Here is a 25043-nt window from a genome sequence, read left to right as displayed (position 1 = left end):
AAGGTGGCCCCAGGCAGCCAGTCCAGTGGCGAGGCAGCTGAATTGGCCACACTCAGCCACTTGCCACGCATCTCTCGGAGGACTTCCTCCTCCTTCCATAGGCCCAGGAAGTCCTGGAGCTCTGGATAAGTCCAGGAGGGGACCCTTTTCTTAGGAGCCTGGCTGGGTTCCTGTGAACTCTGGGGATCCTGAGGAGGTTAGCTGCTGGCCATGGTGGGTTTGTAGGTCCACAGGTACAGCTGTGAGGGCGTGCTGCAAGCAGGCTGTGGCTTCGCTGCTAGTATGCTCTCAGCTTCCTGCCACAGGGTTTCTGGGTCTGTGCGGCTTTAAGGGTGGCCGGACACGGAGATTACAGAACCCTGTTTCTGCTGGCCAGGGTGTCTCTGCGCCCCTACTCGCTGGTGCAATGGCAGACTCCTCTGTCGGAAGAGTGGCCCGCGGAGCATCTGCGCATGTTTTCTTCCAAAAGAATCTTTGGAAATGGGCTGATCTTCCTGATCCAGGATCAGAGGAGCACTTTCGAAAGAGGCACTGCATTCTTTCGATCTACTCACAAAAGAGCACGTTTTGTACATTGACACTCCGTGGGCTCTTTGGAAAGAGCCCTGGGTTTCAGTTTATCTTCTGAAAGGCTTTGCTAGTGTGGGCACGGCTACTATGAGGTCCTATTTGTGTGCTTATTACAACTCTATGAGGCTTTTTTAGGCTCATAATTAGCAGTTTCCTCCATTTGTATCTTTTGCTATTTATTCAGTTTCTGTAGGTGGCTAGATTTTACACTGGTTGTAAAATTTCAACATCTGCATTTGTTACGTATTTTTATTACAGGCATTTAAACCTTTCTCAAAAAACTATTTATTATTCTTTTTTTCTTGTGCTTTTTCCTACTACAAAAGTTATTTTACATGATCATATTTCACATGGCCTCAAACAAGAAACAGATGTCCCAATGATCCGCATTCTGATAGCCACACTCTTGTTAACTACTACTTAATTCCATCTATAGTCCCAGTGAAGTCTGTGGGGTTCAACAGAAGATTACATGGATGGGGGTGTCAGAGTCTGGCTTTTGGAGATTATTCCTGACATAAAGAAATCTGTGGCTGTAAAACAAATGTCTGACTAGTCTGTAAATATCAGGATGGTTTCATTGTGAAATCTGGCAAGGCTGATTTGTGTGTGGGTTGAACACCATTGCATCAATTTAATGTGATTCAGGGTCTGATACTGGAAGGCTCAGAGTCTGTTTTGTCTCTAGTGTGTATGACTTTAAAAAGAGAATATCTGCTTTGTCATTTGTTTGAAATAGATCATGGTAAAAATAGATTTTTTTTAATCACTTGAGAAACTTGAAATGGGAACAGCTCCCCTCTGGTTGCACAAATAGCTTTTATTTTTCTCCTTTTTTTCTTGTAGTTTTCTTAAGTGAGCTGAGCTTTCACACTACCTAATTCCTCAGTGAAGGCTAGTTGTTTTCAGATTTTTTTTAAATAAATATGTTATAGATGTGAAAATAGATTAAGTTCTTCAGTCCACATATGTTCAGCAGAGCCCTTTGACGCTAAGGGCTGGAAGTTGGCATGCTGAGGGTGCAGCAACTTGCCCTGGCTTGAAGTAGTTTCTATCAGATACGGCGTTGACAGTTTTGTTCAGTGGCTTCCATGATACAAACTCCTCCAACTCCACTGCTGAAGGTCATAACATTTAAGTCCCTAAAGCACATGAGCCTTCTGATGTCCTATTTGGGCAGAAGACATGGGCATAGTGGAAGCAGTTGCAGCAGCCGTGAGGGAGGTGAGTGTCCTGTTTCTTCCTTATTCAGGCCTATTTATTTAGGTTTTTCACAAGGAGTCAGACTGGGGCTGGAAAGAGCGAAATGGTTTTATGTCTGAGAATATTAAGTTGCCTTGTTTGTCTCTTTTCTCTCTCAGGATTACGTGGTGCAATAGCATTTGCACTCGCTATTCAAGATACAGAATCTCAGCCCAAGCAAATGATGTTTACCACTACACTGCTTATTGTGTTTTTCACTGTCTGGATTTTTGGAGGGGGCACCACACCAATGCTCACATGGCTTCAGATCAGGTCAGTAACAATTATTTAACACTGCAAAGTAATAGGATGGCAATGGCTAACCACTGAACTTTTCAATATTCATTATTCTCAGTAGAGATGGTTACAAGCCACCAAGCAGGGTATGGATCCAGTGTTCTGCTTCAGAACCATCTGTTAGGGTTTGGGTCTAAGCTGGAAGGGGCAGATCCTGTATTCTCCAAAACTCTTGGAAGGGAGTTGGTCCAAATTTCTAATTCAGGCCCGATTCTTAAATGTGCATTTCTGTACTGTTCCTTAAACTCACTATTATCAAGTGCTGACAGAGTGGGCTTGAGACTACACAAAATGAAATACGAAAAGAGTTCCTGCTCTAGTCAAAATCTTGTTCACTACACAAAAGTGCTAAACATGACTTCAATACTTAACAAACCCCTTCCTGGAAACTCTTACATTACTATGCTTGTGACACAGAAGGGCAGATAGCAAAATGAATGCAAGAAAGGTACTCATCCAAGTTGTCAGCAGAGAATGGTGGGATCTCTTGTCTGGGGGTGAAGAGATGGATGTGTGCATGGGCGCACACACACACTTATGTCAACATCAGGGACAGGGAAATCAACATTTATATATTTACTCTTTCTATTTGGAGCTCATTCCAATATATGGAATGACTTAAGTGTAATGGACCAAATCTCTTCAGTTTCATTCTTGCAACCCTGTAGTTGCAAGTATGATTGCACAGGTTTAGCTGAGGACACCTTTTATCTCATACCATTAACTATCCCTTCTGGTTACCTTTGGCTCCTTGACATCAAAATTGTGGGAGACTGTAAATGAGCTGATTGTTGTTGCATTCCTCCTCAGAGGTTATGTTATGCTTTTCAAGGCTCTGACCCGGAAAGACGTAGAGACATCTGTAAGCTATTGGAGACACAGATACTTTCTGCCAGGAGGCAAAACAGGAAAAATGTTAAAATTATTCTTAAGAAGAGTGTCAGTGGTACTGCTTCTGTGTAAGGAGGCTAAATATCCACTGTCTTTCAACCACTGTGGCCTCTCATGTCTATCAAACAGTCCTGGAGGAATTTTAATATGGCTTCAAATGCAACAACTGCAGAATTCTCCCTGGACTGTTAAAACAACCAGCAAACACTTCTCTGGCTGTTTCTGAGGTGAAGTGCTGATGTAGAGGTCTCCTGGCAACTCCCTTCTCATCAAGCACCATGCTGCAGGTGAGGCTTCCTCTTACCCAGGACATAGCTACATCTACATATGCCTTTTTAGCACTGAAAAACCCTCTTTGGAAGATCTTATTTACCGCACAGAAAAGGACAACAGAAAAAGCTTTAGTTAGCTACTGCACTGAAAATTCTCTGCCCCCCACTCATGTCTCACTCCTCCTACCCGGAGCGTGAGCCTGTGCTGGGCATTCTTCCAGATGCTGGTGTTCCCTGACCAGTGCATCAGTCTCCACTGAGCCAGTGGTCATCCCCGAGTACCACCCACATCCCTCTAACAATATATGCTCTTGAGCTGCTCTGGTCCATTGCCTGGGAATGCTTTTCTTTGGGCCAGTTTCTGCTCTCCTGGGTGAGAACACTGGTGGTAGCTTCCTACCTCAGTGGCATTATAGCCTTGTAATTTATAGCTGCTTATAATTTATTCTATATATAGCTTGTGCTTTGCTTTTTTACAGAGTAGTGTCTGATTAACAAACCTCCATGTCAGACTGTTGCTGTAAAATATCACCTGAAGATAACTAAATGGGAACCTTAACAAAGAGGCATAGATACAAAGCTTGCAGACAAAATCAGGTCTAACATACAAATATGTTATATAAACATAAAAAGCTGGAATCTGTACCTTGTATGTGAGCTTTGCATTTCCTCGATACTTTGATTTATTTTAATCTCTCATCTCCTACAATGTCAGCCGAGTTCATTGCAATTTAGATATAGACCTCAGGTGTCTGGCTGCCTTATCAGACTTCCTACCATTTCATTTTTACTTGAAAAAAAAATTCTTAAAACATCATACTTCAAACTAATGCAGGTGGTAGCAAAAGCCAGGGCCAATGAGGAATATCCTGATTCAATCTTGTGACACAAAATATTGCACAATCTTAAAATCAGGAGAAAAATACATAATGGTTGCACAGTTATTTCCCAGGTGAAGTTTGGAACCCTAAATATCTTCCCTGATCTAGTTTTCTGGAAATTCATAGGGCAGATTCTCGTGTGCCCTTACTGACATAAGCAGTCCCATTAATTTCAATGGGTTTTTTTCCCCCATCACTCAAGACCACCCCTGTGAGTTAGTGGCTGATCTCAGGTTAGTGGCCGATAGTAAATTTTTTCTAATTGTATGAATATATGTGAGCATCTTCGTGCTCATCCCAGCCTCATTAGCTCTTTCACCTTCTGTCCTTTCCTTCATGAAACATCAGAACAAAGTTGGATAGAAACTGTCCAGGAAAAGATAGCTTCTGTCCAAGAGTGAGCTGCTGACTGCAATGGGAATTAGCCATCTAAGTATTTCTGAGGGTCTGGGTCTGTGTTTCAAAATGAATTGATTCATAAAATAATTTTAGTTCAGTAGCAAAGGCTGGGATTTTCAGAGTAGCTCAAAGAAGTTAGGGGCACAATTCCCCCCGGCATTTCTTAACATCATCAACTTCATAGCTGAAGAGAGAGAATTATGCAGAAATTTTGTATTTTAAAGCAAAATGTGGTTTTGATGCCCCCTGATTTTTCTGCCTGGCAAACGTTTGAACCAGTTTCACATTGTTTATACACACACACACCAGAATTTAGCCAGTTTATCTATATAATGATCATATACTCCTGTGGGAGTAGCATAGGGTCAAGCTATGATCACTGTGGTTAGTTGGATGAATTGGATCTTGTCTTTATCCATGTAAGTATTCCTCTGTTCACATATATGCAGATGGGGCAGGCCGGTAGTTGAGTAGCATTGCTCAGATCAGTGGCTCAGGGGATGCAGCTCTTTCCTGTCGCAACACAGAAAGGTTGCATGTCAGTTTAGATGTGTTATAGAGAAACTAACCTACCTGCAGGCACACAATAATAATCATCAAAATTAGTCACCTGCCTATTATATTAAAATAAGCAAAAGTATTTTGTTCCACATTTATTAAAAACAGTCTGTTTACTGTACAAATAACAACCTTCAAAAGCTGTCCTCCTCTCCCACTGTGTGCTCTCATCTCTTCCCTCCCCTGTATGTCATGGTGCATTGTAATTATTTATTGGGTTATCTGTCTAATTTACATTGTAAAATTGTCCGGGCAAGGACTGTGACTTCTTGTAAATCTGTCAGTGCCATGCAAACTGCCATGTAAGTAACGTTAATAATAGTCTCTGGGAAAGACAATCTGTTCCAGTGATATCTAGCGAGTCATCCACCTCTCCCGAGGTAGGGAACTTTTTTTGGAGCAAAGAAGATGCACCTCCACAGATGACAATTTTACAAAATAATTTTCTTCTTTTCCACAACTACTTGTGCCTTCCGCAGCTCTCCAATTTGTTCACCAAACTGCCAAAATATGTAGTCTGATGTATGGCAAAACAGCCTGTGTTTCACCAACAGTGGGCTCCCTCAAATGTTCCATGTCAGTCAGCAAAATGCCAGGCAGCTGGTTCTCTCTCAATAAGATGTTCTCTCTCCCTCCACTCCAAACCCTCCCCTCCATGCAAAAAAGTCCCATGTGCTTTCCCTGTCCTCCAAATGTGTCAGCTCCATATTCTCTTCATCATTCCCTTAGGAACTGCTGATGGTCTGGTGGGAAGAAATTGTCCCTTAGCTAGTGTGGAGAGTTGGATACAAGCTTTGGATAATAGCAGATGGCTGAGCAAAATGACAATGTGGGGAGGGGTGAGGGAATATTCAGGTACCTGCTAGCTTTACAAGGACCAAAGGCCAACTTGATTAACAAGAGGCTCACGTGCATTCCAAGGCCCCTCTCCAGGTTTGTCAAACTCCAGAAATTTAAATCAAACTCAACCCTTAGGTGAGCAAGTGCAATTATGTTGAAAGACTTGTACCTTCTCACATAAGAACAGCCCTACTGGGTCAGACCCAAGGTCCACCTAGCCCAGTGTCCTGTCTTTCAGCAGTGGCAATGCCAGATTCCCCAGACAGAGTGAACAGAGCAGATAATAAATCCTCTTCTGTCATCCATTTGCAACCTCTGACAAACAGAGGCTAGGGACACCATTCCTACCCATTCTGACTAATAGCCATTGATGGACCTAAGCTCCCTGAATTTATCTGGTTCTTTGTTGAACCTTGATAAAGTCCTCGTCTTTACAACATCCTCTGGCAAGAGGTTCCACAGGCCGACCGTGTGCTGCAAGAAAAAAACCTTCTTTTTCTTTCTTTAAACCTCAGACCCTTTAATTTCATTTGGTGACCCCCAGTTCTTATGGGAGCAAATAAATAACTTTTCCTTATTCACTTTTCCCATACTGGACATGATCTTATAGACCACTATCATATCCCCACTTAGTTTCCTCTTTTCTAAACAGAAAATTCCTGTTCTTATTAATCTCTCCTCATATGGCAGCAGTTCCAAACCCCTAATAATTTTAGCTGTCCTTTTCTGAATCTTTTCCAATGCCAATATACCTTTTGTGAGATGAGGTGACCACATCTGTGTGCAGTATTAATGAGGTGGTTGTACCATGGATTCATATAGAAGCAATAGATATCCTCTGTCTTACTCTGTCCCTTTTTTAATCATTCCTAATATTCTGTTTGCTTTTGTGACTGCTGCTGCACATTGAGCTGATGTTTTCAGAGAACTATCCACAATGACTCAAAGATCTTTTTCTTGAGGAGTTATGCCTAAATCAGTCCCCGTCATTTTATAGGTATAGTTGGGATTATTTAAGGGAAGATGCGTGTTCTAACCAAGATTCATAGTGCTTTGGAAATCAGATCTTCCAATCACAGATTTGTTCAGATCATTTAAACATTTCCCCTCCCTGATATACAATTTTAAAAAGAAACCACATCAATTCATGTAATAAGTATGGAAGCAACGGTACTGAAAGGTGAGGCTAAAAGAGGTTAGAAATACAGTACTTCCCTGAGGTACACTGGTTTGCAGTATTCCATTTTATGAACATTGGCGTTTAGTTTATGGGTAAAGTATTGTGAATATCTCATGTACTACCAATACACTCAGAGTTACAAAAATGTGTCTTAAAGAGTTCTTGAGGGGGGAAACAGGCTGAATTATTTTTACTCTTAGTTCTAAAAGAAGGTGGCCTAAATTTCAAAAGTGGCCAGTTATTTTAGTTGTATCTACTCTAGGGTCCCCAAAGTGAGTCACCTTAATTGGGTCTTATGTTCAGAAGAGATGTGCACCTTCTGAAAAGCAGGTCTCCTCAGGTTGGGTGCCAAAAATCACTAAGCACTTCAGGCTTGCATATTCAAATATATTATTATTTACTCAGTTACTAATGGGTTTTCTGAGTACAGAATTGTTCACACTGGACACCTAAATATTACTTTGTCCTTTGTTTTATCTGCATGGAGATATGCATGTGTTATGCTTGTCTTGGCTGGTAACGGTTGAACTAACATCCATGTTGATTAGTAACAGACAGAAAGCTGTGCTAGTCTATATCCGTATGTGATAAATATAATACAATATTTCAAAAGCAAAACAAAAAATATGGCCATTTAAGCATGAGTTCACAGAAGCATTCAAAAATGTGTCTTTGGAGATGTTGAGTATTACCTGCTAATGCTTTTGGATATACGTTTTCCCACCTCTTTCCCCTTTACTCAGATTACAACAGCAAACTACTTTTTGCAGTAAATCTCCAGTCAGTAGTTTGAGGATAAAGGATTCTCCTGACAGGCACAGCTGAAATACAAAGCTGTTAATAAAACATGATATATAAAAATATTGTTGTGCTCAGTATTAGATCTTGTTTGTTTATCATCCTTCCTTGTACAAATATTTGTCAAGGGATTTCTAGTCATTTTGTGTAGCATTTTACTGCAATTCTTCAATGACTCAGATGCATTTATTAAATGGTCTGCAGTCTTTCTTCAGTGACGCGCTAAGCACTATTAAATAATAACTGTTAACAATGCCTTTGTGGTCATTCCCCATCTGTTTATATTTGGTAAGGTCTCTTTGATTATTACTGAGAAACACATCAAAGTAAACAAAAATAATTGCTCAGGCTGGGGCATGAATATTGAGAGAGGGCATTGAGATGTTTCTCCAGGGAATCCTCTGGGTCAGGAATCTCAGCTTCAATAATAGACTCTAATTCCCAGTCTCAGCCAATGGAGGAAAAAGTGAGTCTGTGACAAATGACATATTGATTTTAGATTCAGTCACAGTGTTAGGTGGCTGAAGCCAAGTAATGAATCTGGAAACTCGGGAGTCAAGCCCTGTGACTGCAGGATTGCTAAAACAGTACTAATTTCTAAGAAGGCGGGGGATGTGATCCAAGAAACTACATGCCTGTTAGTTTGACCCTCAGTTATATGCAAGACCTTAAAGAAAATTTTGAAGGAAGAAGTAGTTAAGGACGTAGAGGGAAACAACAAATGTGGTAAAATGCAACATAGGCCGTGTCCACACTAGCCCCAAACTTCGAAATGGCCACGCAAATGGCCATTTCGAAGTTTACTAATGAAGCGCTGACATGCATATTCAGCGCTTCATTAGCATGCGGGCGGCCACGGCACTTCGAAATTGACGCGCCTCGCCACCACGTGGCTCGTCCCAACGGGGCTCCTTTTCGAAAGGACCCCGCCTACTTCGAAGTCCCTTTATTCCCATGAGCTGATGGGAATAAGGGAACTTCAAAGTAGGCGGGGTCTTTTCGAAAAGCAGCCCCGTAGGGACGAGCCGCGCGGCGGCGAGGCACGTCAATTTCGAAGTGCCGCGGCCGCCCGCATGCTAATGAAGCGCTGAATATGCATTTCAGCGCTTCATTAGTAAACTTCGAAATGGCCATTTGCGTGGCCATTTCAAAGTTTGGGGCTAGTGTAGATGTAGCCATAGTGTTACAAAAGGGAGATCATGCTAGACTAATCTGATGTCTTTCTGTGAGAAGACAACAGATTCTTTTAGAGAAGTGAATTGCAGTAGATATAATGTACCTGGATTTCAGTAAGATGTTTGATACAGTTCCACAGGGGGCTTTTTTAGTTATTTTGGAGAAGACAAGAATTAATATGAGATTTGAAAGGCAGATAAGGAACTCGTTGAAGGCAAGGCCACAGTGGGTCATACTGAAAAGAGGAGGGGAGAATTCCTCAGGGATCAGTCTTTGGACTAATCTTATTTTTTTTATTAATGACCTTGGCACAAAAAGTGGAACTGTGCTAAGAAAATTTGCAGATGTCATAAAGCTGGAAGGTATAGCCAATAAGGAAGAGGACCAGAATAGCATACAAGAAGGCCTTAAAAACAGGAAGAATAGACATGAGATAAAATTTAATAGTGCAAAGCACAAATTAACTATGACAACTAACGACAAGATTTTTTGCTATGAGCTGAGGATTTACAAGTTGAAAGCAACAGAGGGAGGAGAAAGCCCTGGATGTGTTGGTTGATCACAGGGCAACTATGAACCATCAATGTGATACAGCTGTGAGAAAGGCAAATGTGATCCTAGGATGCATATGACCACAGCACAATTGCACAGGGTCCTGGGGCACTTAAAAAAACCTGGAGCTCTTGGCCACTGATGCTGCAATGGTACAAGCTCTTTGCCACTTTTTACATGTGGCAGTTTAAATCATGGTAGTGGCACAGTGATAGTGTTGGAACACAGGGCTGCCTGGGGCTCCCTGCCACTTGTAAACTGTGGTAGCAATAGTGGCCTGTGTGTACCATATGCATACACTATCCTGCTGCCATCTGTAGGTCAGCTCCATGCCTGTGTGGCAATGCCACCCCAACCCACCATGGATGGGGCAAAAGGGGCTGCTGCCCAAGGCCTTTTAAATTGGTGCCAGATCCCCACATGGCACAGACTGGGCAGAGCTGAAGGTCTGGCTGGAGGAGGCTAACCCCCAGTCACTCTCTGTCTAGCTGAGGCCCCTCCCTTTTTGTGGACTCAGAGCTGCTGACTCCCCTACCATGCCCCCACCATGCTGATCCGTCATTTCTATTGGCAGCCCTGCACCAGGCACAGTACTTCCAGGTAGGGAAGTATTAGTACTGTTATATAAGGTGTTGGTGGGAGCTCATCTGGAATACTGTGTGCAGTTCTGGTCTCTCATGTTTAAGAAAGATGAATTCAAATGAGAACAGGTGCAGCGAAGGGCTACTGGGATGTTCACAGGAGTGGCATCTGTTCTCATTAGGAGCACTCCTTTACTATTAATGTTTATGGGCAAATCCTTCATTTCTTGAGAACAGCTACTGAGATTTTGTTATCAACAAATCCTGACTCAAGCTCCTGTTACTCAAATCCCAAACCTTAATCCAAACTTAATCAGAATGTCAACTTCAATGTCTCAGACTCTCTTTTAGCTTTTTAAATGAAGACTATAAAATGCCTGTTTACAAGAGTAACTAATCTATCTCCACATAACAGCTGTTCTCATGACTTAGGTAATGGTATATGGTAGATTATTTGGGCTTTATGTGAAAAGTATAGTGGACCACCACAGCTCTGAGGAAGCTGTTCTGGGGTGCTGGGAAAGTCCATGTTTGCATATATAACCCACAAATGCTCCTGTGCATTCACTTGACTGACTGGCTTGGATGATTGACCAAATTATCAGTCTTTATGACTAAACTTTCCAAATTTAAATATAGGGCATTTTTTAAAAGAGTTTTAGAAGTTGTACTTTACATGCATAGGAACAATTTACAGTTATTAATAATGCTGATGCTTTAAATTAAAATACTAGAGAGACAAGTTGGGTGAAGTAAAGTCTTTTACTGAAACAACTTCTGTTGGTGAGAGACACAAGCTTCTCCATGTACCTTGAAAGTATGTCTCAACAAGAAAACTTGGTCCAATAAAAGATATTATCTCACCCACCTTGTCTATCTTTTGCCGTGGGACCAACATGGCTACAACAAACATTTTAAAAATTGCTGGTACTTAGTGCACATTGTAGATTGACATGCTGAAAATGTATACCTGACAGTATACCCTAGATGACAGACCTGTCCTCTCCTATAGACAGCCTCCTAACCTAAGGAAGATTCTCACTTGCAATCACAGGTTACACCACAGTAATACTAATACTGGAACTTTTCCTTGCAACAAACCCCGCTGCCAATTTTGTCCACATATTTATTCAGGGTATACCATCACTGCACCTAACCACATGGAAGGAAGCTCTTGAAGAGTTCCACTGTGATTTCAACAGTTTCCACCCCACTATCAACCTTAGCCTGGACCAGTCCACACAAGAAGTTCACTTCCTGGACACTACTGTGCAGATAAGCGACAGTCACATAAATACCACTCTATACCAAAAACCCAAGGACCGCTATGCTTATCTACATGCCTCCAGCTTCCATCCAGGGCATACTATACGATCCATTGTTTACAGCCAGGCACTAAGGTACAACCGTATTTGCTCTGATCCATCAGACAGAGACAGATATCTACAAGACCTTTATCAAGTTTCCTCAAACTACAATACCCGCCTAAGGAAGTGAGGAAACAGATTGATAGAGCCAGACGGGTACCCAGAAGCCACCTGCTACAAGACAGGCCTTGCAAGGAAAACAAGAAAACACCGCTGACCATCACATACAGCCCCCAGCTAAGGCCTCTCCAGTGCATCATCAGTGATCTGCAACCCATCCTGAACAATGATCCTTCATTCTCTCAGACCTTGGGAGGCAGGCCTGTTCTCACCTACAGACAGCCTGCCAACCATAAACAAATCCTCACCAGCCACTACAAATCACAAACCAGTGACTCTAGGCCTGGAACCAGCCCCTGTAATGGTCCTCGCTGCCACCTCTGCTCACATATCTACACCAGTGATGTCATCACAGGACCTAACATCAACTATACCATCGGGGCTCCTTTACCTGCACATCTACAAATATAATATATGCCATCATGTGCCAGCAATGCCCCACTACAATTTACATTGGCCAAACTGGACAGTCTCTCCATAAAAGAATAAATGGACATAAATCAGACATCAGGAACAGTAATGTACAGAAGCCTGTGGGAAAACATTTCAATCTCCTTGGACACTCAGGCTACGTCTACACGTGAAGCCAATATCGAAATAGCTTATTTCGATGTAGCAACATCGAAATAGGCTATTTCGATGAATAACGTCTACACGTCCTCCAGGGCTGGCAACGTCGATGTTCAACTTCGACGTTGCGCGGCACCACATCGAAATGGGCGCTGCGAGGGTACGTCTACACGCCAAAGTAGCACACATCGAAATAAGGGTGCCAGGCACAGCTGCAGACAGGGTCACAGGGCGGACTCAACAGCAAGCCGCTCCCTTAAAGGGCCCCTCCCAGACACAGTTGCACTAAACAACACAAGATACACAGAGCCGACAACTGGTTGCAGACCCTGTCCCTGCAGCATGGATCCCCAGCTGCTGCAGCAGCAGCCAGAAGCCCTGGGCTAAGGGCTGCTGCCCACGGTGACCATAGAGCCCCGCAGGGGCTGGAGAGAGAGCATCTCTCAACCCCCCAGCTGATGGCCGCCATGGAGGACCTGGCAATTTCGACGTTGCGGGACGCGGATCATCTACATGGTCCCTACTTCGACGTTGAACGTCGAAGTAGGGCGCTATTCCGATCCCCTCATGAGGTTAGCGACTTCGACGTCTCGCCGCCTAACGTCGAAGTTAACTTCGAAATAGCACCCGACGTGTGTAGCCATGACGGGCGCTATTTCGAAGTTAGTGCCGCTACTTCGAAGTAGCGTGCACGTGTAGACACAGCTTCAGTGGCAGATTTAAGGGTGACAGTTCTGAAACAAAAAAATTTCAGAAATCAAATGGAGAGAGAAATCTCTGAGCTGCAATATATTTGCAAATTTGACTCCATTAACCATGGATTAAACAGAGACTGGGAGTGGCTCGCAGCTTACAAAGACAGTTTCTCTTCTTTGGGTATTGATAGCTCCCCATTAGACACTGACAATGGCTCACATTCCCCTGTGTGATCTGACTTGTCTTCTCCTCTTTTGATAAGTATTGTTGATACTGGGCCATTTTCACCTTGCTGAATAGAGCTTGTCAGCTCTGGCCCTCCTCGTTTACTGGGACCCCACTCTTTAAATACTCCTCTGAAACCACCACCCCCCCCACTCATGCATCTGATGAAGCGGGTCTTTGCCCACAAAAGCTTATGCTCCAAAATATCTGTTAGTCTATAAGGTGCCACAAGACTTCTTGTTGTTCTCAAAGCTACAGACTAACCCAGCTACCTCTCTGATACTTGCACCTAACCAGGTTAGTTACAAGATCAAAGGCATATTCTCCTGCTTTGCCAGCAACTTTATATATGACATTTTGTGCCAACAATGCCCTGCCACTATGTACATTGGACAGACTAGGCAAAACCTTTGCCAAAGAATAAATGGACACAGAACAGACATCAAGAAGCTCAATACACATCAGCCGGTCCGTGAACACTTCAATGGAGTGGGCCATTCTATTAAAGACCTGAAAATTTGTGTCCCAGAATAAAGAGGATTTAAAAACAGATTACAGTGAGACATTTGTGAATTGGAATTCATATTCAAATTCGGCACATTAATAAGTGGTATAAACAGAGACACCCATTACCTCATGCATTACAAGGACTGCTTCCCTTCCTTTGATGCTCGTAATAATCTCAGGCAGAACACCTAACATTCCCCACTCCTTTACCCCCCTGCTTCAGTCCTGTGTACTTGATTTGTCAGTTTTTATTGCAATTTTTTTTGGTCCTCTGTACTTATAAATGCCAGTCAGTACTGGAAATTAGATGATCTGATGAAGTGGGTCTGTCCCATGAAAGCTCATCCCTGAATAAATCATTTTGTTAGTCTTTAAAGTTCTACATTTCTTCTGTTTTGTTTTGTTGGAGTACAGACTAACATGGCTACCTCTCTGTTACCCTGACAGTGGTGTGGAAACACTTTTAAAAGTGGAGGTGCTGAGCCCACTTACTCCTGTCCATCTCCTGCTAAGGCCAGAAGCAAAGAGCCAGCGCACAGGGACTGCAGCTGGGACCCCAGGCATGACCCCAAGTGTGCAGGGCTCAAATTAGGACTAGCAGCAGAGCCCCTGGTGAATGGGGCCTGCAGCCGGGACCCTGGTGCTAGGCCAGGTGCCTGGGGGTGCTGCAGCACTCTCTGTACCTGCTAAGTCCTGTATCTATATACCCTGCACTAAAGCCAAAGAAGCATCAACAAAACCATTTTCCTAGTGTTTGTCACTAGATTTTGTATCAATTTCAACCTTCATCAAGCTTGAAAGGCTTGATTGTCAACTCTTCCCTCTCATAACCTCAAAAAAGGCGGGTTATAATGGAAGAATTTCAGTTGCAACATTATATTCACAGTATCACATAGTCATTATTCAAATAACAGAATATATTCTTTAGTCCGCTCCCAAAACCTATGTCAGTATGTACATGCTTTTAGCCAGGTGTGTTCTAAGAGATGCTGAACAAAGGCATCTCAGAAAGGAAGTGCACTTAGATGCCAAGTGAAAGACTTTTATTAGAGTTCTTGGTTTCCAAAGGAGTGTCCCTTGTTATTCAACACCGTCTCTTCCAGCTGTTAGTATATCAATATTATGGGCTCTGGAAGGAATCCCACATTGCCTGTTATCTAGAAAGGTAACACTTGTGAGGTGGACCCTCAAGGAATGGTGAAGAAAATATGATTGCAACTCAGGGCTTCTTCAGGTTGAAGAGGCCCTTTCACTCATAACAACCTGGGAACACAGTGGAATGTGTTGCAGATGAAAGAATCTAGGTGATGCAGGTGGTACTGCTAACATGCCTGCAACTCTGGCCACACAGGCTACGTCTACACGTGCCCCAAACTTCGAAATGGCCTGAGATGCAACAAAGACCAGCCATTATAAAACAAGAATAAAACATTAATCACTCTGTGGCCGTGTCTACATGTGCCGCAAACTTCGAAATGGCCACGCAAATGGCCATTTTGAAGTTTACTAATGAAGCGCTGAAATGCATATTCAGCACTTCATTAGCATGCAGACGGCCGCAGCGCTTCAAAATTGACGCCGCTTGCCGCCGCGCATCTCATCCCGACGGGGCTCCTTTTCAAAAGGACCCCGCCTACTTTGAAGTCCCCTTATTCCCATGAGCTGATGGGAATAAGGGGACTTCAAAGTAGGTGGGGTCCTTTCAAAAAGGAGCCCTGTCTGGAAGAGACGCGCGCCGGCAAGCTGCGTCAATTTTGAAGCGCTGCGGCCGCCCGCATGCTCATGAGGCGCTGAATATGCATTTCAGCGCTTCATTAGTAAACTTCAAAATGGCCATTTGCGTGGCCATTTCGAAGTTTGCGGCACATGTAGACACGGCCACAGAGTGATTAATGTTTTATTCTTGTTTTATAATGGCTGGTCTTTGTTGCATCTCAGGTCTCTGGGCCACGTGTAAGGCTGGTGCAGTTGTCTGAACAGTCAGCATGCCACACCTTCCATCCCCAGCCCCAAAAGCACAGGGAAGTGTCACATACTAGAGCTGTGTTTCACCCTTTTGCCCTCCCCTGCTCCTTGCAAGACAACACACAGCATGTCTGTAGCATAGGTCTAGGAAAGACCAAACAACAGCATGTATTATAACCTCCAATTTGTCTGAGACAACAGCTAGGAACTATGATGAACCTGCTAAATTGTTCTGCTCATATAGGCACATTTTCCTTGGACTATTTTTCAAGATGAAGGAAGGTCATTTTGAAAAAAGAGGTTTAATTAAATGTTTTTTCCCAGCCTTTGCTCTCCTATACCTGTAATCGCTTGTGTCATATTTTCCCTTGAGAGCTGGGAAACAATTCAGTGAAAGTGAAGGATCCATTGATTTACTATTGCAAAAGGAAATGTCAGCCTAACTGTGTTCAGCTGTAATTTCCCAGTGACTGTAAGACAGAGCTACACACTTCAGGGTAACGGCCACACATTTTCCAGTACATCTGGACCTTTATGATGGTCCATATTTCTGTGCACTTCATGTTTTCATGTTTATTACTTTGCTTTTTTATTAGAATGCTTGTAATCAGCATAAGAGGTTTTTCCTCACCTGTCACCTCACGTGAATAGCACTGATGAGCAAAGTTCTTTATTTGTTCTCACAGACTTTTTTTTTTCTTCTTAGCAATAGTGCAGTAGGTTCCTTACACCATTTTACAATAAAGTCTCCCACCGGGAATCCAATTTCAGACAAGTTACTTTTGCTCCTTGGGCTCCCATTAGCCTAGAAGCACTTCCAGCAGAGATCAAACTGTCTTCAGCTGGGAAGTCTTTTAAATCCCCGGCTGAATGCCACTGAAATCCACCAAAGCCTATAATTAAACATAATGTGTCTAACCTTTAACATAGCAGTTATTCGGTGAAAGGTGTAAGTACTAGCCTAGTCAGCTGTCTGCACCTGCTGAACCAGGATGTTGTTCCTAGCCTCATGTACAGTTACACCTGGGGTGTCTGGATACTAATGAAACACTAGATTTTGGAGACTGAAAAGCCTGGCTTCTGGCACTTTAGACTGGGGTGTGGAACCACCAGCCTGTGGCTTGCCTGGTTCCAGCTCCTGAGGCTTGGGGCTTCACACCCTTCAGTGGGCCAGATGCCAGGTCACCGTCAGGCAAATTGGGGCCAGGTCCAGCTCACAGTCTTTACCTGGTAGGGGGGGCAGGAAGTGGCTCCCAGCTCTGTGTGCCACCACTCCCCCACTCCCTCCCGCAGTTGGGGAAATAGCAGTGCAGCAATGCCCAGAGAGGTTTTACCCTTGCTGATCTGATTGGCTGCACTTCCAGCCAATCAGAGCAGTGGAGGGGTAGTGCCTGGGGTGAGAAGGGAAAGCCCTTTCCAGTGAGCACTTCTCCATGCTGCTGTTCCCCCAGCCATGGGAGGGGGTAGCCGTGGCAGTAAGCACTCCCCATCACCCAGACTCACCAACCCCAGCCCACTCCTGTCCCCTCCCTCCCACCCGACCCCAAACACCCACCCCAGCCCACTCCTGCACCATCTCATCTGCCCAAGCCTCACTCTTGCTCCCCAGCAGCCCCCACCCATGTACTGAAACCTAAACCCCCCATTTTGGTCCCACACGGGGCCTCCAGAAGAGGTAATCTTGCCTGGAGGAAACACTGAATGGCAGTCCCCCACTCCTCCATCTCCCTACCCAACAGGCAGGAAGATGGAGGGAGTGAGGTATCTCCTTCAGGTGCCACATCAGTGAGGGAGTTTTTTTGCTTCTCTCTTTTATGTGGCTTCTGGCTGATTTTTCTGTGGGTCAGGAGCTCCTAACCCAAAAAAGTTTCCCCAGCCCTGCTTTAGACTCATCAAGGAGAAGTTAAGGCATAGGTTTCATATGAGCTCACAGAATTATGTGATCTCAGAATTCAAGCTGTCATTAAAACAAAAATAAATTTTCTAGCTCTCCTAGTAGTGAAGAACCCCTGGAAAACATGACCCAAGCGTGTAACCCACACAAAAACCTGCTCCTGGTACTTTGGCTGTGGGGTATAATATTGGAGGGTTTCTCTTCTGGAAAGCTGTGCACTTGGGTGACCACCCAGGAGAGATTCAAATGCTGCCCAACTGATTAGCACCCACTGTATCCAAACCCAGCAGCACACTGGTGGTTCACATCTGTATGTTGTGGTGCAGATAACAAAATTTACTCTACTCACCCTTTTCTGAGAAGAGGTGGGAGAATGTTGTGCCAGTGCTTCCCTAGGTAGGCAAGAGAAGGAGACCCCTTGCCTCCCTGAGAGGAGCCCTGTTTTAGAGAATGTTGGGGTTTGTTGCAGGTACCAGTCCATGGGAGAACAATAAGGGGAAGCCTTATGTCATGTGTGCTTGGTCTACAGATTTCTGGCCCTTGCTTTCCCAACCCATTACAGGGAAGATCATGGCCCTCCCTACACATCTGTGCAGAGACATCAGGGAGGGTAAGATAGATGTGTCCCATGTGTGATCTTCCTGGTCTTTAGAGCCAGATAGCAGGAGGTAAGTGGGTGAGGCATTTCAGATAGCCTCCACCTCCATTCACCCGCAGATGGGTGGAAATGGACAAAGAAGGGACAAATGCACCAGCCATCAGAGATGATTCCAAAGGTGACACCAACCAGGTATTGATAAAGCACAGAAGCACAGATTGCTCTAGTACAAGGGGTTGCAGGGAATGGAAAAGAGAAAGAATAGCAGCTCTGAGTCCCAGTTCCTTCCTGAGCTGCTCCTGGGCCTTTGAGCAATGTCACCCCACTCCCTCCCCACCACACACACACACACTTTACACAGGCTGATTGTAAATGTACAACTTAGCTTTGTGTGAGGTAGATTTAGTTGGTGTACATGAGATAGTGACAATTTATTTAGAAGCATTTCTGTGATACTCATCAGAGTCCTTTATAAGCTATTCATACAGAAAGGCCAAATGCTAATCCCATGCTCATGCCAAGCAGCACTTTACTCCATAAAAAGAGCCAATGAAGACAATGGGGTTTCTCACTGGGGGACAAGAAGCGTGATTTCTTCAGCTGGGTATACAACAGGTAGAGGTGTGCACAGGTGTTGCTAGCCCAAACCTTATTTTCCCAACTGTCATTTCCATCCATGGTGTTTTGTTTATGTTTTTGTCTCTGATATGAGCTTGTCCCTCAGGATGAACATTTGGTGATCATCCGTAGGTTTGTTATTGCCTAATGAGAATGCTGTTGAACTTAATTAAGAGCAAACTGAAGCCTGGAGCTTTAGTGCTAGTAGAAAAAAGCATTTCTTTTATCATCACATGTTTATCCTAAGAACCAGAACAAACAAAGTGTAATAAATAATTGGCTGCAGGTCACATGGGTGGAGCGTGGTTGACATAATAACTAACAAGCCAAATAGGAACATTTTGTTAAACTACTAGATATGGGCACAATCTAGCTCTGCAACAGTAGGTGAAAATAAACCATTGTTAAACCAAACTCTTCTTTATTGTGACCCAAATAACACATACGAAGAAGTTTATTTACCAAATAATGCATCCATGTGCCCATGCTCACATAAAGAGGGTGCTACCTCCTACCACTGTAACAATCTCCCATGAGATCCTCGAACCTTGGTGCACCCTCTTCTTTTCCAGTTGTGATTTGCACCCTTTTCTAAATGCTAAACTCATTGACGGGAGGGACAGATGATGGGAGGGACATGTTTTACTTCCTGCTCAGAATGTGATCATCCACTTAGCAGATAGTTTATCTGGTAACCTATTTATAGCCTGTGTCGTGCTGTTTAACTCATAAGCCACAGGATGCACAGAGTCAAGTTTTGGCCCTCACACCATTCCCGTTGCACTGTTTTAGCTGGAAGTCTGATTTAAATACCATTTAAGGATGTTGTATTGGCAGTATCAGTTCTGTGCCACCTGCTCCTCGTTTTCTCCCGCATGTGTGATGGAGATATGAGGAGGAACCATGGCAAGGAAGCACTGTGCTCTGGGGGTCCTGATCCCATGGAAAGGGGAATAGATTCTTGATGCGCCTCTAACTTGCACCAGGTCCCCTGGCTGCCCCCACTCAAGGAGGGAGGACATGGCAAAAAACCCACCTTTGTTACTGTCCCTCTCCATGTGCACGGAGGGTAGCTCATTCTACACCTGATGGTCTGATCAATCATATACATCCAAAGGGTCATATGAAAGTGCTTCCCATGGACACTATGCTGCACATGAGAAAGGTTAATATAACAGTAGCTTTTGTAAGAGTGGCCAGAAAGCCATTAGTCTGGCAAATGCTATAAATCAAGAGGCAGAGTGAAATTGGACACTAAATGGATTGGACATTATTATAAAAAGAGAAATAGGATAATTTTCACTCATTTCTAATTGGAAATGAGAAATACTGCAGGTCATGAATCTTAGTGACTAACTGCAATACCTATCTTGGTATTTTTCCAGTACGATAAGGGCTTTAAGAAAGTTTTACTGGAGTTATTCATACTGTCAATTTGCCTGAATGATGATAAACAAACTTCAAAACTATTTGTGCTGTAGGAGTCCCTGATGAGCACCAAGTGAGTGTCCCGAAGGCAGGGGAAAGGTGGAAGTAAGAATGTTACGTTTATTCTAAAAATTTGGGTACAAAAGATAAGAGTTAAACAACATTTCAGACTGATTCACACATTTCAGGTTGTTGTTACTGATTCATATGGCAACTGCAATTTTTCATAGAAACTCAGATTTGTCCATAGCTATTTCAAGAAAATTTCAAGCCAACATATTGGTTGGAATAGTACAATCAAGCATTAGTATCAGGGTTTGCATTAAAGAAATGTATCAGAGAGGTAGCCGTGTTAGTGCGTGTCTTCAGAAACAAGAAGTCCTGTGGCACCTTATAGACTAAAAGATATTTTGGAGCATAAGCTTTCATGGGCAAAGACCCGCTTTGTCAGATGCATGACTGATGCATCTGACGAAGTGGGTCTTTGCCCACGAAAGTTTATGCTCCAAAATATCTGTTAGTCTATAAGGTGCCACAGCACTTCTTGTTGTTATTAAAGAAATGATTCATTTATGTTATTAGCATTTAAATACTATTTCAAAATTGTCAGTGATAGATTTAGTCTAAGTGAGCATAAAAAGTGCAAATATTGAATATATTTTGACTGGCTGTGATGAACTGAAAACTAATTGTCTGCCCTGCATTCTTATTGAGACTTTCCTCCAATCAAAATTTCCTTAGTTTTAATGTAAATGATGGCTTGTCATCATCACTCAAGGCAGTGAAATATCCTGAACAACAACAAAGGAAACAATCTATTATCTCCAGACTAACTTCTATATTATGCCAGGAGAATTCTTTAGAGCTAACTGATGAATTGTTACTTTACACCAGAATTTGACAAACCACTCAAACTAATCTGAACCTCTGACTTTGTCTAATTCTCAACCTTGAAGTGAAGCACATGCCTAAATATCTTACTGACTCGCCATCGGACTGAGGTGAAAGGAACAGGTAACAAGTTTTGACATGTTTCAGATAAACAGTTAGGATGACTCTTGAAGACAGTGAGAAAAATTCCCAAATGCTTCAAAAGGGCCAGCATTTCACTTCCACTCATGTGGATACTGATCCAAACCATCATTTGTGTGATTTGCTTAGCACACCTATTCATCCAATACTGATTGTTATTTTGCAAATTAATTTCTAGAAAGGCTCAGGGCTTCTCTGAAGAGCTGATTTATGATAGTATTTGTCATGTTGATTTGGGAGCTTCATATATCTTCATTTGCTCATAAGACAGGGAATTCTGGGTCCAACTGATGGTCCACCTAAGCCAGTCCTGGGTTCTACATTAGCCAGCGCTATATGCTTCACATGGAATGAACAGAACAGGGCAATATGTTGAATGATCCATCACCTATTACCCAGGCCCTGCTTCTAGCAGTCAGAGGACTTGGGATACCCAGACCATGGGTTTGCATCTCTGCCTACCTGGACCATCAGCCATCAATACACCTATCTTCTAAACCTTTAGCCTCTCCTTTTTGATCCCAGTTATATTTTTGGCTTTCACAACATCCCTTGATAATGAGTTCCACAGATTGCATGTGCAGGGTGTGAAAAAGTGCCTGCTACCTATTAATTTAATCAGGTGACTCCTGGTTTTTGTGTTAAGTGGCGTGGTAAATACCTTTTCCTTATTCTCCTCCTCTGTATCATTCAGGTTTTATAGGCCTCCATCATAGTTCCCTTAGTCACCGCTTTCTCATGCCTACCAGTTCCAATATTTTTAATCTCTCATTGTATGGGAGCTGTCCCATACCCCTCACTGTTTTCATTGACTGTTTTAGGACAACCAGAATTGCACACAGTATTCAAGATGTGGTTGTACCGTGAATTTATGCAGTGGCACTATGAGATTGTCTGCCTAATCTATCCATATCCTAATGCATCCAAATGTTCCGTTAGCTCCTTGAACTACTGCTGAACTCTGAGCAAAGAATATTAGGCCCTGTCAACACTGTGCCCTAAACTCAAAAGAAGATACACAATTTGCACTGTGCAAATTGTGTATGTTATTTCAATTTTATTTTGAAATAGGCTATTTTGGCATATGGCACTGTCTAAACAGCACCAAATGTTGAAATATTGTGCTATTTTGAAGCATCCCTTACTCCTCCTGCAATGAGGAGCACATGGATGCCAAAATAGCACACCTGTTATTTTGAAAAATATTTTGAAATATCAGGCATGTTTCAAAGGTGTGGAGTAGCTATTTCAGGATACCAAGGTATCCCAAAATACCTCTGTCATGTAGACATAGCCTTAGGGAACTACCCACAATGAATCCAAGGTCTCTTTCTTGAGTCACAGCTGCACATTTAAACCCCATCATTTTACAGGTATCGTTTGGCTTATGTTTCCCAAGGTGCATGACTTTGCATTTAGCAACATAGAATTTCATCTGTCATTTTATGAGCTCAATCACCTAGTTTTGTGAGATCCATTTGTAACTTTTTACAGTCAGCTTTGGATTTGACAGTAATGAGTGATTATGTATTGTCTCATTATATTTGGTTTCCAAATGTATTTATTTTTTACTCTTCTCCCTCTGACTTTTGGGTAAAACTTTTAAAAAATAAAATTCAGATGAAAAAGATGTTTGATTATAAACAGATTTCTGAAGGATTTGTTGACAAATTTTCAATTTTCCAACCAAATATCAAATAAAAATGGAATTTCAAACCAAATCAGAAATGTATGCACATTTCGACTTAAAATATTTCTTCTGGGTCTGTACTGGGCATTGCTTGGTGTTCTGCTTCATCAGGGAGCAAGAGGGAAACACATAGTTTGCTGCATTTCTCACTCTAGCTGGGGAATGCAGGGGATAGATGAATTGGGACCTGTCCCAGCTGGTGGACATGCATCCCTACCCCGGCTGTGCCCAGTGAAGCTGCAGTAACCATGGAGCAGTTGAGAGGCACTTCTTACCTGGCACCAAGCTCTTGCAGTGAGAAAGGGATGAGGTAGTCCTGTCTCCCCAGGACAGGCTGCCTACTTAACAGCTATCTCCAAGCCCAACCCAGAGCAATGATTTAAATGAAAAAAAAAAAACCAAAAATCGAGTTATGCACCCAAGAAACACCAGGTAAATCTTCTAGTGTGTGTATATGTGTATATATATCTATAGATATAGACATAAAATAGGTGAGGTATAATAAAACCAAATTTAACACTTTCTTACTGTTTTCTAATTTTTTCCACTAAAAAATCAGGAAAAGATGAAAATGGGGACCCCAGCAAACCAATGAAAAGCAGCTGCCTCCTTTTGGTCACACAACTTCAGGGTTTGTAGGAAACATTTCTCACAGCCCTGCATCTAGGTGTTAGCTACTCAAGATCAGCATCTCTCACTTTCTCCATGAAGATGACATTGGTTGTTATTTAAATGGAAGGAAAAGGTTTAGTGGCACAGGAGAGCATCTGAGCTTATGTGTGACCCTCCCTTGAAAATTCAGGATGGTGATAGTGAATCCCTGAAAGGCAGAAAAGTCATGACATCCTTTGGTACCAGGCTTATAGAAGTATTCTGTAATTGGTTGTCATCGGAAGGTTCATCAAGACGTGTATTTAATAGCATATTCCTTAGAAGCACGGTCTTGGTGCTGCAGTATGAGCTTTTAACATCTAATTTCATTATATCATGGGCTTTTTATAGTTAATTATCATAGAGGAATCAGCCCAACATTAATTTCCTAGTCGGTACAGCTGTGAGATTTAAATGGGAAAATTACCTCTTGTCTCAGCAAGGAAGTAATTGATTTCAGTGCACTTAAAGATATAATACCAGTTGCTGCATGTTTTCTTTTCTTTCCGTCCTTCAAAGATCTGACACCATTATGTCACTGATATAAATGGAATCTTGAAGAGGCATCTGATTCCCTCCCTTTTACAAATTCTGGCTCTTTGTTATCTAAATGGGAATATAGTACAGGTGAAAAATAGCTCAAGGTCAGAGTTACAGTCCAGGTCAGTGCCAGACCCTTTCATTTTGTTTTTCTTTATAAATGTCTACACTCAGTCTTTTTCACTTCATTGCTAATCACTGGGATTTCGCTAAAATAGAAGAAATCACACTTTTGAAAAAGGCTGTCAAAATCGAGGGCAGAAGAGTCTTTGTTGGATGGCCATCTGTTATTGCATTCAACTGAAGTTAACTGGAAGGCAGCTCATGGTACTTGAAACTAAATTTAATTAGAGGAGATGGACTAAAAAAAGAACTGCACATTTAAACATGCCTTACAGAGCACTGGATTCCCACTCCCCCCACACCCTGAACTTTAACAGCTTCTTATACATCCACATTTTATCAAGTGTCTTAAGGGTAGCTCAGGTAGGAACACATGGAATTAACACTTAAGGCAGAATACGTATTGCATTTTAATCAGAACTTCACATTATATTTGCTTCACAAACACAATTCAAAGCTGACCTGCAGCTGTTATTCTTTCCCTTATTGTTTACCATGTAATGAGAATAATGCTGAGCACTTCTGTAGCATGCTCAAGCTGTGAGTCTCAGTGTTGTACAAGGTTATGCTGAGCAGACTCTCAACACCCCTAGTCAGGTGAATAAAAGAGAGAGAGGGGTTATTTCACCTGCCGCTGCTATTCAGCTACCTCTGGGGTGGAATGGAATAGCACTTTTAACTTAAAATTTTTGGACTGAATCTAAAGAATAATGCTGTATGCACTTGAAACTGAAGAGGAAATATAGGTTAAGCAAAGTGGAATTACTCTTGTTTAGACATTG

At 42.7% G+C, this 25043-nt stretch overlaps 1 protein-coding gene across 3 annotated transcripts in view; it reads left to right on the top strand.

Annotated features, from left to right (window-relative positions):
• SLC9A9 (solute carrier family 9 member A9) overlaps positions 1-25043 on the top strand; it is a 325761-nt gene that overhangs the window by 191629 nt on the left and 109089 nt on the right. For all 3 annotated transcript variants that reach the window (XR_012646757.1, XM_075003792.1, XM_075003793.1), the window contains exon 12: positions 1932-2085. Coding sequence is in view for 2 of the 3 variants with exons in the window: in XM_075003792.1 (XP_074859893.1) it covers positions 1932-2085 (154 nt within the window). In the remaining variant the exon portion in view is untranslated. The remainder of the gene's footprint in view (positions 1-1931; positions 2086-25043) is intronic.

The sequence above is a fragment of the Carettochelys insculpta genome, chromosome 10, assembly GCF_033958435.1.
Source record: "Carettochelys insculpta isolate YL-2023 chromosome 10, ASM3395843v1, whole genome shotgun sequence".
Lineage (NCBI taxonomy): Eukaryota > Metazoa > Chordata > Testudines > Carettochelyidae > Carettochelys > Carettochelys insculpta.
Note: the sequence above shows the minus strand (reverse complement) of the source record. Positions and strands in the feature narration are given on the sequence as shown.